The sequence below is a fragment of the Lipophrys pholis genome (assembly GCF_963383615.2).
Source record: "Lipophrys pholis genome assembly, chromosome: 18".
Lineage (NCBI taxonomy): Eukaryota > Metazoa > Chordata > Actinopteri > Blenniiformes > Blenniidae > Lipophrys > Lipophrys pholis.
The window spans coordinates 9884071-9902777 of NC_137646.1; the positions used below are offsets into that span (position 1 = coordinate 9884071).

The 18707-nt window shown below is 41.8% G+C and overlaps 1 protein-coding gene across 3 annotated transcripts in view; it reads right to left on the reverse strand.

Moving 5' to 3' along the window:
* Window positions 1–656: 656 nt before the first annotated feature.
* rce1a (Ras converting CAAX endopeptidase 1a) overlaps window positions 657–18707 on the reverse strand; it is a 30240-nt gene continuing 12189 nt past the window's right edge. The window contains exons 4-9 of one of the 3 annotated variants that reach the window (XM_080486345.1): window positions 8359–8437; window positions 8026–8193; window positions 7871–7942; window positions 7719–7781; window positions 6011–6129; window positions 1383–3463 (exon numbers count right to left, since the gene is read on the reverse strand). In XM_080486345.1, coding sequence (XP_080342471.1) covers window positions 3398–3463; window positions 6011–6129; window positions 7719–7781; window positions 7871–7942; window positions 8026–8193; window positions 8359–8437 — 567 coding nt within the window. In that variant the 3' untranslated portion in view covers window positions 1383–3397. Of the gene's footprint in view, window positions 3464–4327; window positions 6130–7714; window positions 7782–7870; window positions 7943–8025; window positions 8194–8358; window positions 8438–18707 lie in introns of those variants that run through there. The other 2 variants (XM_080486346.1, XM_080486344.1) reach the window with 2 other exon arrangements.

Genomic DNA, 18707 nt, shown 5'->3' on the forward strand with positions numbered 1-18707 from the left:
TAAGACTATCGATCTGAAACTCGCTCACAGCCCAAGGCCGCACAATCACTTCCAGGACCCCTTGTTCTGGAATATTCCTCGAGCCAATCAGATGCCTTCCTGCAGGTGTTATATGATGGATAATTACAATTATATTACAGAAGCCTCACAATTTTCACTTAATTCCAAATCCAAATTTTTTTGTGTTATCGATGTGGTTTCCTGATTTATGGCATATTTCACAAACCAGGCTGAATAAAGTGAACCAGCCACTCTTTGCTGTAGGGCACTGAAGTGTGTAGATAATCTGGAGAAATTACGTCAGAGGTAAAAGCAGACTGGAGTTGTGGGAGCAGATATTAGGAGGATGAAGAGACTCCCACACTGGTTCAGGATACACAAGCACACAGGAATGTCACCACGGGGTCTCTGTGCTGCATTCATCAGGACTAATTCTGCACAATAAGTCAAAGGAAATTAATTTTGCAGGGCCTGTCTGTCCTCTGCTGGCACATTCAGGGAACAACAAATGTGAATGGAAACATAAAACCTGGCACAGTGCCAAGACAAACGGCTCGTCACAATTACACACATTAACCTGTTAATGTAGAAGATCCTCAATGAATCCAAACCTCCCGTCAATTATTGCAGGAGACCAAGTCGTTCACCTCTTCACAGTTTGAGAAAGGATGAGCAGAGGAACAACTTTTACTTTTTTTTTTTTTTTTTTTAAAAACGCCCCTAAATATTACCCGTCAGAAAATCAACAGAATTACTCTGTGGTTTAAAAAAAACTTTGCATCCACTTCCACCAACATACCAACAAAAGCAGGCACTTTTAAAAGAAAGTCCCAGTTTTACTCTAAAGTTTCAAAGTCTCAAATTCTTGTTTTGTATCGAGTCTCATACAATCCACAGCCTGAAGAAGGTTGGTAAGCCATAACAGCATGTGACAAATGATTACACCAGCCTGTTTCTGACATACTGCTGGAGGAGGATTAAAAGTCTTTACACTGCTGCACCATGTCAGTGACCTGGTGAGCGAGCTGCTCCATACCAACGCCATCTCAAGAGGTCTGTTTGCACCTACAGTATAATGTTAACGTGCTTCACATGATCCGTCACTTCTACTACAGCTTTTAATTACCGGTAAGTTGCTCATGAATCATGTGGAACAAACTTGGGGTTCAGTGTCCCGCCAAGGGACATTTTGGCACATCAACAAGATGACACAAAGATCAAACCACCAACAATGACCTGCACTACCAACTGAGTCATAACTGACTGCACAAGACATAGTATTGTTAGTATATGTGTAGGGAGTCAAAACTGTATGGAGCTGAAGAAAAACAACCCATCTTTGTCTCTCAAGGGTTTCTGGGACCTGGTATTTTTTTACACTATGTTTACGTAACAATTTTTATGACTTCCAGAGCTTCGATTAGGTTATTTTACTGTGTTTAATTGTGTTTTAGTGATTAACCAAACCGAACAAGATAGCAGTGAAAGATATGTTCTTACAAATGTCTTCAAAGATGATGCTAGAAACTGGATTTCCTCCTGCCATTCAAAGAACCACTCCGACGATTGCCTAGTAATTACACGCGTGCAGCCAAACTGCCTTACAACGGCTTTTCAAAAGGGAACCAGAACGCGACGCAGCTGCAGAAGAACTGGCACAAGCAAAGAATGTTTCTGTACATGCAGCACAAAGAGCAAGCCTTTGCAAAAAGAGTTCTCAGCTCTACGAGTCAACGAGTTGGAAAAAAACAACAGAAAAACAGCCATTAGCACAAATTTTTCCCAACCTTGGAGAATGAGCTAATCTGTGTTTGAGGACAACTAAAACATTCTCAGCTTTCACCAGTAGAGAAAACCCAGTGGTTTAGCCTGAAGAAACCAAGTCTCCATACTACCACAAACAGGTGTAACACCAGGATCACCCGATGGACGGAGCAGTCAGGACAGCACGACTGTGGGTGTTGGGTGGCAAGAGGCCATGCATTTATGGATGATTACGTCATCCATAAATGCATGACCTGTCACAAAGCGCACTGAATGCTAGAAGAACTGCACATGGCTAACCTACCTGCTGAACATCTGAAAACCTGCCCTCCATTCACTTTTATGTAGGGCTTGATGTCTTTGAGCTTTGGTCCATTTTTACAAGATGCACCAGGGGAGGACAAGCAGAGAGCATGCAGTGTGCCATAATGTTTGGTTGTTTTTAAGTCATGTCATGCAAAATTTATTTTATAATGATTTTCCTACAGTAATGTGTGTCCTCATAGCTTGTGTATGAAGCTCCAGAAGTGAAGAAAGTCTGTCATCTCCCTCGAATACGCTCATACATGCTATTCAGAGACATTCCCTTCATGACAGCAGGGAAATAACTACTCTCTCTGGTACTGGATACTTACTTTGACCCTCCCACGGGTAGATTAAAACTTACAAAGGTGACCGATGGACTGAATAAATTTGGAACAATACAAAAAACTGTAAGTTCCCCTTACAGTTAGCTACTTGGCAGTGACTGTAACAAAAGATATGACCAAACTAAGTAGCATATTCAGACACACAATATTTTTAGCTAACCATTCTGAAACATTCTGCAGCGGCTGCGGAGTCTGAACTTCTTTAGGAGCCTCTCCTTCTGGGTCAGATTCTGGTTTAAACTGGTATGGTTGGAAAATACTTTTTCTATGAGCCATAGCGATAAATCCACTGTAAACTTAAGCGCATGGTACTAGAAAGATGAGTCTTCTCCAGGGTTGCCAGATCTGACACACTGTTTCCAGCCCAAACAACTTAAAATGCACCCACCTCAATAAAAACCAGGTCAAATCTCATCCTCAGTAGAAACTCATGTTTAATAAAGAACATGTCGTAAGCACTAAATAAACAAAGGAAAAACTACAACACAAACAGGCCCCCCAAAAAGCCCATTTTGGTAGAAACCTGCCCAATTTGGCAACACTGACCTTCTCCCAGGGAGTGGCGTGGAGTAGATGTGGTCTGACATAGCTCATTGTACAAACACAGGAAACGCCTGTTCTCCATAGAGGGACGTTCAGACTTTTTTTCCCGGTGCTACTTTCACGTTGGTCCCAAAGAGCAGACGCGAGGCAGGAACCAAAACCGAGACTCGGGAGCAGGCGTTCCAGCCATAACCGAACTGGGATCGGAGCTCGGAGGCAGCCGCGGATGTCGGTCGGCCAGCTCGGAGCAGCTCCGGTGCACTACCGAGTTCGCTCGGAGCCATTGCAGCACCGGCCACCGAGCCCCAGTGTCTGTCCTCGCAATGCGTCAGAGCTCTCGGCCCGAACGTGGAAGTGACAGCTGTGACGCTGCGTGTCGCGCCGCGGGACTGGAGACGACCGTCTTTGTGTTGCCGCTCCGATGCACTTCACTAGACACGTCACAGGGGCCGGCCGGCGTTCGCTCTCTCAGAACCAACATGGAAGTTGCGGCTGCAGCTCTGTGGCTGCAAAAAAAAAGCGTTAACAAAACAACTAGTGCAAAGCGGAAAATGAAAACAACGGAGGATTCATAAGGTCCAGATCTGCCACCCCCGGCTGAGATAACTGTTGCAACGCCACATATCTGCGGAGCTCTAAACCTCGCCTACATTTTAACAGTACTTTCTGCGGCGGAAACGTGCACCAGATTTGGCTCTGGGTATGCTTTGCCCTAGTGCGCCGTACCGCGTCGTTCCATGCCTGCACTTTTTGTGCGGTGGAAACGGGCCTTTGAATACAATGTTGTTGGACCTCTGACACTTGTGTGAAATTCTTGAAGTACACTATGGGACAGTTCCGTTCAAGAGCAGTTCACATTGAAGTGACTGAGTCAATGGATGCTTCTGGATGCTCATCGTCACTGGTGCATGCAAGGAGCTGGGAATGGACAAAGAAGTACAGATCACAGAAGTACATCAATCTCTTTGTATTCCCCAAATTTCACAATGGCCTTATATAGAGCAGCCAAGGAGTGTGCCATCTTTAAAGGAGTTCTCTAAATTGATACAGAATGTTTATTTTATTGTATTTTGATACACATTGTATCTACGTTGTTTGTTTCAAACTTAAATTTGTTTGTAAAATACATTTTTAGTCTTCTGAACCTAACTTCCTGTTTGGTTACATTTTGTTTGTCACTTCCTGTTTATTTCTTCATGATTTGCTGGACGTAAGGCAGCCATGTGCTTAAAGTAATACACTGCTATCTCAAAGAAGCAACAACAGGCGATGCCTTTTCTGTTGATGAAGAGCTAAAGTAAACTGTAAACTTGTGTTTATTCCGTTTCTTCTGTTTTAGGACTGACTGCAAGAAAAGAGGCAAAATAACTCACTGCACCAATTTGTTTTTCAATGTGCAACAACAACAATTACAACAGTGATAAGCTGACAGTTGTGATATTACTTTTAGGTTTGTTATAAAAAAAAAAACATCATGATCCTTTAAATGCTTTAAAGTTTTCAGCTATGAATAACAGTGATAGTCAACATCTGCCTTTGTGAAACATGGTCAACTCTCATAGCTAATACAAAAAAAAATGTCTTTGATATTGATAGCCTGAACAGCCATTCTAAACTGCTGCAAAACTCAGTTGCTGGTGCAGGTTTTCTTCAGTTTACCAGTTTAGTAATTTGACCAAGACACTGAACTCCAAGCATTGAGCAAACAGCTTGCATGACAGTGTGTGAACAGATCGATAAGATAAAATGCTACAAGACTGCTTAAGTGGTAAAAGCAAATGTCTCGAAGCCACACAGCAAACCAGAACCTCTCAAAGTTTGCAGTTTCATCTCTCAATACAATAAAAAAAAAAAAAAGAGTAAGTCTAGTAGCAAAACGGGTTTTAGGCAACCTGATTGCTTAATCTGTATATAAACTGTGACGTAGAAGTCAGTGTGTGTCGCCCTCCCATAGCATGAAACTGTATTACAGCGAAAAGAAAAAAGCTTACAGGCCCCCCCAAAAAACAAAGCTGAGAGATTGCACAAAACCAGCTTTTCAGACATGAGGGAGCAAGTCATTCATTGTGGTTCCAACACTAAAAACCATGCAAACCAATACTCCATCAAACTGAGAATTGGCCTAATGAAGCCCACTATAATCAAACTGTATCCTTGTTAAGCTGACACCAACCAGATTTGTTATAGCCAGCTAACTTGAAACATAACTAAAGTATTTCTGTGCGCCTTGAAGCAAATCCATCAATGATAGAGTTTACAGCTTTATTTTACCTGTGTTAGCTTGTATAAGGGAATGACAATGTCTTGTAAGTATGTGGAGCTTTTCTTGTCATGTTAATGCTTCCAAATGCCAAGTGGGACTTTCCTCAACTTGGACCTTTCCAAGTTTGCAGTAGCATGAACACCCCAGAATATCATGCACATGAGGTTTAATCAAATCTCCATTGTCTGTTGCTGCTGATGTGTTTAAAGAAAACTACCAAAAAACCAAAACATTTCCACAAAAACAAGATTGAAAGCACCTGAAATATGGATGATTCTATAACCTGTACTCCACTGTACTCATGACTACCCCAACACCTTTTGAATTTTTTTTCATTTAATTAGTTTTGACTTGCTCTATTGCATCCATTTCTTTTGGAATAAGATGCTCTGGAGAGTTTCACAAACCATAAGCAGATTTTTTTATTCGCTTATCTTACCAAACCTTCATAAAGCCACATATCACATTGTATCGTTGGAACCAGTGAACCCGAGGTCAAATCCTCAAACACACAAACTCTCAGAAGAGTCTTAATCGATCAGTGGGACATACGAGGGGTCCACAGACCTTAGAAAATGGCTACAGTGTTCCTCACCTCACAACATGGCTCTCAGCGCTGTGAGGCCAGACTGGCCTGACCTGAACTCTAACTTTGAAAAGACAAAATGTGTGGGGAGGATCAGGTGAGGCAGAGGGAGCTGGGGGAGGAGGCGAGGGTGCAGACTGGGGTGAGGACACCGTAGTAGGAGGGGTCAGTGAAGGGAAAGAGGCAGAGGAGGAAGAGGAGCACCCCCAGTAGGTAGGAGGAGAGCACGATGAGGCGGTGTGGGTGCTCCAAGGCTGTGCTAATGGCTGGGAAGCCCATGTAGTTACAGAAGGAGTGGCAGAGGACCGGACCCACCAGGTGACCTGCAACCACAGGGGGAAATCACACAAAGACAGAACTCTGTTTAACCCGACAGGTGGGGCATTTACAGTGCATCCAGAAAGTAATCAGAGCGTTTCACTTTTTCCACATTTTGTTATGTTACAGCTTTATTCTAATCAGATACATTTTTTCCCCCTCAAAATTCTACACACAACATCCCATAATGACAGCATGAAAAAGGTTTTTTGGGGAGATTTTTGCAAATTTATAAAAAAAAAAAAAGCAGAGAAATCACATGTACATAAGTATTCACAGCCTTTGCGCAATACTTTGTCAATGCACCTTTGGAAGCAATTACAGCCTCGTCTATAAAACATTGCGTAGTATTCCTACTAAAAATGTACATGCGCCAAAAAGCTGAAATTGGCGTGCGCCAAATAAAGCACCAGAGCACACTGCTGGACACCAAAACAGCCCCAATGGTTGTGACGGCCAGCGTGTGGCAGATTGTCGGAGAGAGAAGGACACGCAGATCTGGTGGCGACCACAGCGAAGACGAAACAAATAAAATAGTTTTATCTGTTCATTAAATGTATCAATTTAATATTTAAACAGGGACTTGTGAAAAGGCTCAGTGGGCTTTTTTTTTTAGTGTTCGGAGTCACTCTAGAGATGGAAGCAGATTGACAGCAGGATTCTACCACCATGCTTCACTGCATGTATGGTATTTCCCTGGTGATGAGTGGTGCCTGGTTTCCTCCTAACGTGATGCCTGGCATTCACACAAAAGACTTCAATCTTTGTCTCATCAGATCAGAGAATTTTGTTTCTCATGGTCTTAAAGTCCTTCAGGAACCTTTTGGCGGGGCGGTCATGTGACAGCCCCGCCAAAAGGTTCCTGTGGCCAGACAGAAGCCACTCTTTAATAAAAGGCACATGCCTTTTATTAAAGAGTGGCTTCTGTCTGGCCACTCTAACATACAGGCCTTATTAGTGGATTGTTGCAAAGATGGTTGTCCTGGAAGGTTCTCCTCTCTCCACAGAGGAACTCTGGAGCTCTGAAAGAGTGATCATTGGATTCCTGGTCACCCCCCCTCACGAAGGCCCCGTTTAGATGGCAGGCCAGCTCTAGGAAGAGCCCTGGTGGTTTCAAACTTTTTCCACTTAGGGATGATGGAGGCCACGGTGCTCATTGGGACCACTAAAGCAGCAGAAATTTTTCTGCCACCTTCTTCAGTTTTGTTCCTCGAGACAATCCTATCTCGGAGGTCTACAGACAACTCCTTTGACTTCATGCTTGGTTTGTGCTCTGCCGTGACTGTCAACTTATATAGAAGGTGTGTGCCCTTCCAAATCATGTCCAATCAACTGAATTTACCACAGGTGGACTCCAATTAAGCTGCAGAAACATCTCAAGGATGATCAGTGAAAACAGGATGCACCTGAGCTCAATCATGAGCTTCATGGCTGATTACTTAGTTTTTAAGTGCTCTGATGTGCATCTGAGCCACAATTAAATGGATTTCTGCAGTGGAATCTGAAGCAGATGGACACAATGACATTACCCTTCAGTTTTACAGCTTTAATGATCACATGGTGCATTAAAAGTGAGGTTGTAGGTAGCACTCACCTGTTCTGATGAAGATGAATGCGGTGTAAGCTCCAAACACTGCTGTGTAAGAGAACTGAAACACTGAGACAAACCAGGAGAAAACAAAGTCATCTCTCATCAGCTTCACTGTGTGACGAAGTTCTGGGACAAGATGGAACAGCGGTGGTCACCTGCAGAGAGGAAGATCCCTGAAAGTGTCCCCTGCCTGAACCTCAGCAGTTCAATCACGTGGTGGAAGTGAGCTGGTAGACAAACACAAACAATAATATTTCATGCATCTGCATTGCGGATGTTTGCCAAGGAAACATTTGTTAAAAGTTCTCACCCACTCCAAAGAAGAGGGGACAGGTGAAGACGGCAGTGAAGGGTCCTGTGCAAGGCACCAGCATGGGCAGCATGCAGGCCCTAAACACCAGTTCCTCGGTCAGCGGCGCCACCACCTGGTTCCTCAGCCAGCGCATGTCACTGGCACACAGCATCCAGAACCACGGGTCTGCGATGGGACAGAGGGGGAGGTAACGTCCTGATCTGCAGCTCACGTTTAAAATGTTTCTGGAGTCTGGCCCCACACACAGGCAGGAGGCCACAAGCAGCATCCACGTGAAAGGACTGCTGTTATAACACAAGACAAGCGCACGTCCAACCTGCTCCAGCTCACCAAAGACCACCCGGATCCCATCGACGAAGCTCCAGGGACAGTCCATGGCCAGCTGCATGAGGGGGCCTAAAAATAAGACCTTCACATAGGGAGAGATTTTCATTTTAGACATTTTAGAAAGTGAGTACAATGACAAGGTCAAATAAAATAAAAATTACAGTGTACACTTAAAAATAGCTTCGAGTTTGGTATGATTTAAAAACATAGAAACATAAACCATGACACAGCCATAGATTTATTTTTTTATGTGACTAATTCTTTTTGAGTGTTGAATAAACTTTTACATTTTGCAGCTCATCATGAGGCTCTATAACTCTGATGGATGACCAGATCATCTGATGGAGGACTTGGTCTGGTAGTTTTCTGAAGGGACCTACCAAGCTCCTGTCACATCTCAAGTGTCCACATGTAAAAGTAAAACACCTGACAACATTTGTTTTTTTTTTTAAAGATATCTTTTTTTTTTCAATTTATGCAAAGAAACTATTGTGCAAAAACATACAAATTCCACACACTATACACACAGGACAAGGTGAAAAATATTATTATTTTTTGAATGATTTAAAAAAAAAAAATACAGAAATAAATTTGGAAAAGGTTCGCATGCCCTCTCCAGGTAGGGGGGGTGGACCGTCCACACGAGCAAGCCGGTTAACCTAAACGAGCTGTTTTTGACCTATCATCCAGACGAGGCGGTGTTTTAGAAGTGTGAAACTGTTTTTTTTTTTTTGAAGAGATGTCCCAGAGTGAGTAAATTCTAAAACCCTGGCTCATGGTGTCCAATCCCCCAGGTTGTGGACGGCAAAGACGATCATCTGTGGGAAAAAAAGATGACGTAATCGCCATTGCATCTTTTTTGTTATTTTGACTATTTGTCATTTTCTGCAATATTTTTATTTGGAATTTGGGAGAAATGTTGTCAGTAGTTTATAGAATGAAACAAAAATGTTCATTTTACTCAAACACATACCTATAAGTAGCAAAATCAGAGAAACTGATAATTTTGCAGTGGTCTCTTAATTTTTTCCAGAGATGTATATGCAGATGTCAAATCACAGTGTAACTATATTAGTCAGGCAGCTTAAGCTAGGTTTACGCTGTTCCGGGCAGCCACATTCGCCCAAAACGTAGTGTCTAGTGGGATTGTGGCCAATTTTTTTTTTTGTATTCTAGTCTTGACAGGCATCCGTGACGGACCGTGGGGGGAAAGTGGCTGCTGAGTCCCGGAGGCTCCAAGGCGCACTACGGTTCATCACGCAGTTTTGAGGGTCGTCGTGCAAACACGTTCCCTCAAGGGATGTCACGTTCTGGAGGGACCCTTCATGTTTCTCGCGTTCTGAGGAAGGTCTGTTATGTTTTTCACATTCTGTCAAGGCTTAATACGGATGAAACATGGACGCCGAGCCATTTTGAAGCACGTTTATAGCCCAAAGGGCCACCTGTTTGTAGAAGGTGTTCTGTCGTTGATTGCTCAGACTCAAATGAAACTCCCCTACCGGGCCCGGTATTCCATATTAACTGGTGACCATTTTAACTGGTGACCGAGCTCCTTTAGCGTCAGTTGTTACTGCTAGCAACAGCAGATGTTGGAACCCCGACAGAGGTTCATAGCTGTCCTGGCAAACGCCTGTTAAGCGTATAATAAAGTTTTAAAGTATATTAAATTCTGTGATTGTATATCCTTGTTTGATGACAATGTGAGACCGTGCGTGTCATTCAGCTGCTGCAGCATTTCAGAGTTACTGATAATAGTTACTGATAATACTCAGATGGCAACATCAGGGTCTTGAGATGTCACAAAGGGGCGAGGCTATAACTCAGGTCACAACTTAACATGGATTTTGCAAACAGATGGTCACATTCCATTATTATTGGCCTGGCATGGCAACACTATTCATGTTCACAGTGGCTCTTTCAATAATCATTACTGCAACTGATATCCATTGTCGGTTGCTTGATTCTTTCTCTTTTTAAGCACTTTGAGTAGAAAAGAATCTAGCTCACATCGGCAGCCACTTACGTCACGAATCATCAGGATGTACAAAAGAAATAATAATAATGCATTGGTTTTATACAGTGCTTTTCAGGACACTCAAGATGCTTTACATTGCAATATTCATTCACTCCATACTAGATGGTGGTAAACTACGCATGTAGCCACAGTTGCCCTGGGGCAGACTGAAGAAAAAGGGGCTGCCAAACTGTGCCATCGGCCCCTCAGACCACAAGCAACCACTCACTCTCACGCTGCACTTACCCTGGCAGTTTGGGGTACAGTGTCTTGCCCAAGGACACTTCGGAATTTAGGCAGGCAGAGATGGGAATGCGTACACACAAATTCATTGGGCGTACGGTGGACAGTGGTTAGCGCTCTCGCCTCACAGCAAGAAGGTTGTGGGTTCAAATCCAGTCTTTCTGGAGTTTGCATGTTCTCCCTGTGTGCTCCGGTTTCCTTTCACATTGGCACTGGGGGTCCCAGAGCAAGACCCCCCAAGCTCACAGTAGAGTCCTGCACTGGGTCGGGTTCTCATGAGCACGTCCTCCGATAGGGGCACTCGGTGGAACAGACTGAACACAGGCAGTATTTTGGCTGCTAAAGCCAGGTTAAGTAGCGGCAGCTCCATTTCAGTGCCCTGTTTTAGGCAGAAAACCGTCCAGCAATCATTTGAACGGTCAATGTTCGAAAAAGACGGCTGCAAAAATAGAGCAACAGCTTGGTCAGAGCTGTTTAAATTTTTTTAATGGCTTTAAGCAAGCTGTGCACTCCTCACAGCCCGTCAGCGCTTTGAAGTGGTGTAAACTGAGAGCTGCAGTAAAGTGGTATTTGGGTCGTGGTATCGGTGGCAATTTTATGAGTCCCAGTACGAATACTCATGCCAGGTATCGAACCGATACCCGATCCCGGTATCGGTGCATCCCTATAAATAAGCCTTCTTAATAGCCAGTGGACCAAGCAAATTTTGATTAGACAAATGCATACCTGAGACAGTCACAGAAATATGATTCACTCCAATAACAATCTGAAAAAGCACCAAAAATCTAAACTATCACTATGCATTTAAACTGTGCACTAGACCAGCACTCATATGTATAAATTTGCATTAGCAAAACTACAGTACATAAACAGGTTAGAGAAGCAATATTTGGTGGCACCTCAAACAGTTCGGAAAGGCAGGCAGTTTAAATGATCGAGTCAGGCTAAAGAAAAGAAAATAAACAAACAAACCTTGACCCACTGCATCGCAGTTAAAGCACATACAGCTGCCACAGTCCCAAACATCATACGGAACAGTTTGTGTTTGACTCGCCCGGCAGCAGAAGGCTGCGGTGTCATTCACACAAAACAAGTCCACAGATATCTGCCCAGCTGACAGGGCCTGTCAGAACCTGAGCAGAGAGATGATGAGACCCAGAAAAAATGGAGCCATCTGAAGCAGGGCCCGCCTCCGGTGAACGAGCGAGAGCAATCTTTTCCTCGTAGTATTTTTCGGCTGTTTCTGGAGTGTTGAATATGTGCATCTCGTTGTTAAATGCAGACAGGCAGAAAACTAGAAGCTATGTCTCATCTCAGCAGCTCAGACTTTGTGCTTGATGCGAGTGAACACAGCAACGTCCACAGTGAAGTTTCTCCCTTGCACGCTGGAGGGACTCCTGGTTTGGGCTTGAGAGCGAGCTCATATAAATTTTTCTATCAAACGATTATATTTTTTAAGTAGTGGGGACAGAATAGAGATAATGTAATTGATCTTCGGAGTTAAAATCATTTTAACCAAGTTGATTCTGCCCATCAGGGAGAGGTTCAGTCCATCCAGTTTTGTAAAAGAGTTTCAGTTTTCAGTATTATTGGCAATATGTTCATTTCCATTATTGTATCTAAACCCAATGTCAAGTGGATGCCCAAATATATTAAGCCATCAGGCTTTCATCTAAACTTCCAGTTCTTCCTGATGTGAGGAGGACATAATTTGAACAGAGGCATTGCCTCAGATTTAAACCAGTTCACTGTGTACCCAGATTTCAGGAACTGCAATCTCTGGATTACTAGATATTACTAAAATGTCATCGGCATACAAAAGCAATTTATGTTCTTCTGTACCTGCCTGTAGCCCTTGTATATTGTAGTTATCTCATACAGCTATGGCCAGTGGTTCAAGAAACAGAGCAAATAACAAGGGAGATAAAGGTGAACCCTGTCTGACACCTTAATTAAGATTCATTTGAGAGGACATAATCCCATTGGTCAACACTGTGGCAGTAGGATCAGTGTACATTAACTTCAACCATTTCATAAATGTGAGTCCAAATCCAAATCTTGCCAGCACACTAGACAGAAAGGGATATTCCACTTTGTCAAACACCTTTTCTGTGCCTAAGGAAAAAGCAGTAAAAGGAGAATCACTATTTCTAACTTTCCATATAACATGCAGCAATCTGCGGAGATTGTCTGCTGTTGGGCCTTGAGATTCCATTGAACTCCTCCAGAAGGTTCACTGACAGAGGAGAAACAGGGTCAATGAACAGGCCATAAAACAGCAGGGAGCAAGGCCAAAGACCCCAGGAAGTCTCCAACCCCCAGGTTGGTGGCCAATAGAAATGGTCGAACCCGACCTGGACACCACAGGGGTCTGAAATTCAAGCTTGGTGAAACTCCTTTCCTACCAACTGTCCTTGCTTCTCAATCCGACCACCGGACAGTAAGAGAGCTTTTGTCTGGGCAGAAATTCTTAGATTAGCGTAAAGCTAACATGCAATGTGTTTCAATGTGTCGCTGATAAGGCCACAGCGTCCCATATGTTTGCGTTCACCGCACCAACCAAGTCCGGGACTCGGGTTTTCCACCTCAAAACCAGAGGTCCAAGTGAGCTACAGGCCCACTGGGATCTCTGTGTGGAGGAACCAGGGTTCAGAACTGAGCCTCGCCAGAATTCTCTGTCTTTCTCATCTCTCCCGTCTTCCACTAACCCAAGTCTGCGCAGCCCCTGCACTCGTCTTATCTGATCAAGATAAGCTCACACACACAGCCACAGTTAGTTCCACCTGGTGGATGAATCAATTTACTGCACTCTCACTCTGCGTGCCGCCGCACACCCCTAGTGATCATCACGGTCACCACACTGACCCGCCAACGTTTACCTCCACCTTGTGGACGTTCGTGGTCATTACACCCATCACCCTCATCACTCCAGATCCCCCCCCCCCCCCCCCCCCCCCACACACACACACACACACACACACACACACACACACACACACACACACACACACACTCTTTGTACATAGTGTTTGCTGTTTACTAGATTAGATCTTCGTGTTAGATGTCGTTTGCTACTTGGATGTGTTGATTTATGAAATGAATTATTTATGAATTAATACATTTTTGTTAATGAACGCCTGTTACCTGAATTGAACGATTCTTGGTGATTATTGTGTATTTATTGTTGACAATTCACTGGTTTGTAACAGTCTGTGCCCGGATCTCACACCTTCCCTTTTATTTAAGATTGTTGTATTTTTACATAGAAATATTAACTAACTTAAATAAACTTTTTACAACGAGACTGATATTTTGGTATTAGCTATTTCCAGTTTATCTGGTGGTGCCCCAATTTATTATTAATAGATAAATAACAAATGTATTCAAATTAATAACTTTTCATCAATAAATTAGTTTTGATAATTTCTCAACTTTTAAGTAATTACTCAATTACTTTAGGAGTTGTTAATGAGTAAATGACCGTTTACTTCCATTAATAATTTCAGTTTTTCATAAATTACTTCCAGTGATTTCTTACTTTCAGTAATCTATTACTTATAGTAATTTAATGCTAATAACCAACCATAAATCCCAACACTGCTGAGTTCCTGCCCTAAATAAACCTCACCTGGTCACGATGTATAAGTCGGGGGGCCACCTCTTCCAGTCTTAATGCTTGGACTTTGGCAAGAATTTTTTCATCAACATTAATAAGGGAAACTGGACCATAATTAGCACAGTGCTGAGGGTCTCTTCCGTTTTTATGTAGGAGTGTTTTAACTGCCGACCTCATGCTTTCAGGCAGCCTACCCCTTTGAAAGGCATCATGCTAAACAGTCAGCAGTCGTGGAGTGAGATCTTCTATAAATTCCCTTTAAAAGTCAGTTGAGAATCTATCATTCCCCGGGGCCTTCCCCTTTTTGAGACTACAGATAGCATTTATCATTTTGCGATAACATTGGCATAGTTACTGTGGAAAAGAAACTGTCTAGTTTATTGCCATCAAAATCGCTCCGAGAGGTGTACAATTCTTGATAAAATGAACTAAAAACTGTGTTTATAAACTTTTTATCTGTAATAAGAATGTTGTCCGAATCAAAGATTGAGGGAATGATGTTCTGAGATCCCATTTGTTTAGCTCTATGAGCGAATACCTTACCCGTTTTCTCACCCTGTTCGTAGTATTTTTGTCTGGTGCAGAATAAGGCATGTTCTGTTTTCCTATTGAGTATGTCATTTAGTTCACATTCTAAGTTGATAAGTTTACTTCATATCCCAGATTGTTTTGGCTGTATATATTGCATTTCCAGATTTTTAATCTCTTGGTCCAATTGAAGCATTCAGTGACTTTCTGATTTCTTAATCTGAGAGCATTTCTGAATGATACGGCCCCTTAAAAAAGATTTAAAAGCGTCCCACATTATACCTTGGTTTTCTATGGAGCCTTCATTATGTTCCCAATAGTCTGCCATTGCTGCTCTAATAAAGTTGCAATGTTTTTTTTTGTTAAGCAAACAATTATTAAAGCGCCACCTCTGTGATTTTTCTAGATTCTGAAAAGGGTTAAAAAATAACTCCACAGGTGCATGGTCTGACATTACAATATTAGCTATTGTTGACTGTACAACCTGACTCACCATGTTACTAGATCCAAGAAAATAATCTATCCAAAAATAACTTGAATGAATATATTGTAGCGAACAGGCATTACAGGCAGGGGGTGACTAAATTCGTAGCCGTTTTTCTAGTTTTTTGCCATGTACCATGAGGGAAGAAAACTCTTAAGATGATGTACCCGCAAACAAAATCTAGCATTTAAAAAAAATCAATTGTTATTTCTATGATCATGATTTTAATATAACATGAAACTGTTTTTTTTTAACAAAATATATTTCAATGGGTGCAGGACGAGTGCAACCCATGGCTCACTCGTCTGCTTGACTAGTGTGAAAAAAAATTAAGATCTATCCCTGCAGAGTGCTAACTCCTCTTTTCCTGGAGGAAAACGTGCTGTGATACTCCTCCCTAACCCACCCTCTCACATGTTTTCCAGCTTCTTCTTCATTCAGGTGTGTTTCTTGAATAAAAGCAATGGCAGTTTTTTTCTGTTTCAAATATGAAAGGATTTTTTTCCTCTTAATTACGTTATGGCATCCTGATATATTCCATGATACAATTTTAATTAGCCCCATATTAGTTTACTTTTGTGTCATAGTTTCCATAGTTATGGTAGCACTCCTATTAATGTAAAATGCATTTGGACGGTCAGGTTTACATTTAAGATAATACTTGGTCTGCATAAGAAACCCAGGGTTACACTCATAACAAACAAACATGAAGACAAAAAAGAAAGAAAACAGTCTGCAACCGCAGCCTACCAAAGAACTAATAACTAAAATCAAACCTTCCGTCTAAACGGTTAACGCCCGTTGCTCCATATGGGTCTACCCACCCCGTCTAACTTTGCAGCTCTGATAATAATAAGCTTAACCAATTAATGCAGAATGAGAATTCTTATAGAACCGGGCTGAATACAGATAATGGCCATGATATAGGACTCCCTCCCTTTCTGTTAAAGTGTCAGGTATCAGTTGGCACCTTAAGTATAAGCTGAAACAGGAAAATCTTGTTTTGTCTCATAAAGAATGATGTGTAATTTTGCAGTCTGTGTTCAAGGATGACCTGTGTCAGCACTGTTCAAACATCTGTGCTGCTTTTGGCGTCCTTCAATGCAGACTCAAAACAATTTCAGCCTTTAAGAAGGAGCTGTCTGACTTCAGAGTTAGACAATCTCCTGGACAATCATGCAGAGGTTGTACTGTGACTTTGTCTCTTCTTGCAAAAATAATGTAATAAAATTGTCTTAAAATTTCTCAAATCGCTCTCAGTCTGATTCCTATGTTTTCTATGTCCGTGAGGTTTTCTTACTAGGAAAATTTTCCTGACAATATGAAAACAAGAGTGGAAATAATAATAAAATGTGAAATAATAATAAATATATAAATACACACACACACATACATACATACACATACCATCAAAAATAAATAAAACAAAAAAATTTAAAATAAAAATCAAGTATATACAAACAAATAAACTTACCATGTTTTCCCCATGTGCAAAAAAGACAATAAATATAAATGAAAAAACATTACCATGTTTTCCCATTTGTATAAAAATTAATTAATTGAAAAAAAAAAATTGAAAACACTCCAGTATAGTATATGTCCACATCCGCGATTGAGGGTCCATAAATCCTTGTTCAGTCCAGGTCCTTCACTGTTGATCCATAAACGCAGTGTGACGATGGGTGATCTTAATCTGTATCCGCGCTCATCCCCTCTCTCTCTGCTCCGGCCGGCCGCTCGTCCCCTTTCCGGGTCAGAAACCTTTAGCCTCCACTGCGCTCTTTAACTCATGCACCTGGTTGTCCATGGTAAAGGACAGCGTTGCTGGGTATCTCAGGGCATATTCCACATCTTGTTGTCGGAGAAGACGTTTAACCTCATCATATTTTTTCCGCTTTCTTGTATTTCCTGGGCATAATCTTGAAAAAAGAAGATCCTCATATCGTTCCATTTCACCTGCTTCTTCTTCCTCGCCGCCACGGGGACCACTCGCTTAGCATTGCGTCAAAAGGCTCAGGCGCTTATTAATGTTTTAGGGTTTCTTTGAAAAACAGATAATTGTGTTATAAGAAAGTCTATTTTTTAATTCTAGATTTCATGTTTGTTTAATTTTTAAGGTTTGGATATCTGTTAACACTTATTTGAAATATAGATTCTGAAAATCTAAGAATGAATCGGAAATATTTTAGAAAAATACACTGAATTTCAAGGCTTTACAGAACAGCGCTATAGACTTCACATGTAAGATTATTATTATATGATTTTAATAGGTTCGTGATCTAAAGTGAGCCGGCCTGAAGTATGAAACTCCAGGGCTGAAAATGAGTCCGGCCCTGATTGACGCAAATACAGCACCGCCACCTTCACAGCAGAGTCGTGCACTGGGTCTGATAATCGTGATCATGTCCTCTGATGGGGAGGGCTCAGTGGAACAGACTGAAGTCAAGCAGTATGTTTGCTGTTAAAGCCAGTTTAAGTAGCAGCAGCTCCATTTCACTGCAGTTTTAGGCAGCAAGCCTCCAGCTGTCATTGGATGGTCAATTTTTTGAAAAAGATGGCCAAAAGAATAGCACACAGCTGCTCAAAACCGTCTGAAATATATGTACAGTAGAACCTCGGACTAGGGGGCCTGGTAAAAGCGGACAAAAATTCGAGCACGGAGGTTTTAACTGTTAACGCACCATTTTATGGTCTTAATGAGCGGACAGCCTCCCGCAGTACGTCGCTGCTGTCAAGTTTACGTCAGTCAAACATGAGGCCCGAGGGCCAAAAACTGTGAAATATTGTATATGGACCGCTTGGAAAATAGACCCCCACAAAAATGTGCACATAATGAAAGTTCTTGACTTGGAAATGGACCCCGACCACCACCACCATACAAACCCACTCCTCCCCAAAAAAAACATATTTATAAACATTTTATCATATTTTCATTTTTTTCACCTCAGTTTCACATTTCGATGCAGCTGGGATCTCAGAGATCTCAGAGAATATCAGTGCTCATCATGGATGTCTTGTTTTTCTTATTTGCATTTGAAATATTTTTAACATAAACAACATCTTCAAAGATTTATATCACTGATTCTTTAGAGTTGGGGCAAAACAGGTTTTAAAAATCTTTTTGTTAATTCACATTATATTATTTAGAGTTATATATTTCTGGAAAGAAAAGTCTGAGCTATTTAATCATGTGAAAGAACAGATTCAAAATAAAGGTTTCCCTTTCGAAGGGGGTTTGTGTCAGTCAGACATACTAAGAAGTACATCTATTTAATTCTTCCAGGCCAACAAGGCTCTAAGGTCTTAATTATGTTGTAATAGGGTTTAGTTATTCTGATAAGTAATAATATACATCATTTAAACTTGGGTTGGGATTTCACACTAATCTGAACAGTCTGAAAATTATTTCTAAATATCTTCACTTTCAAACGGGTCCTTTATTGGACAAACAACATAAACTGAAGAAA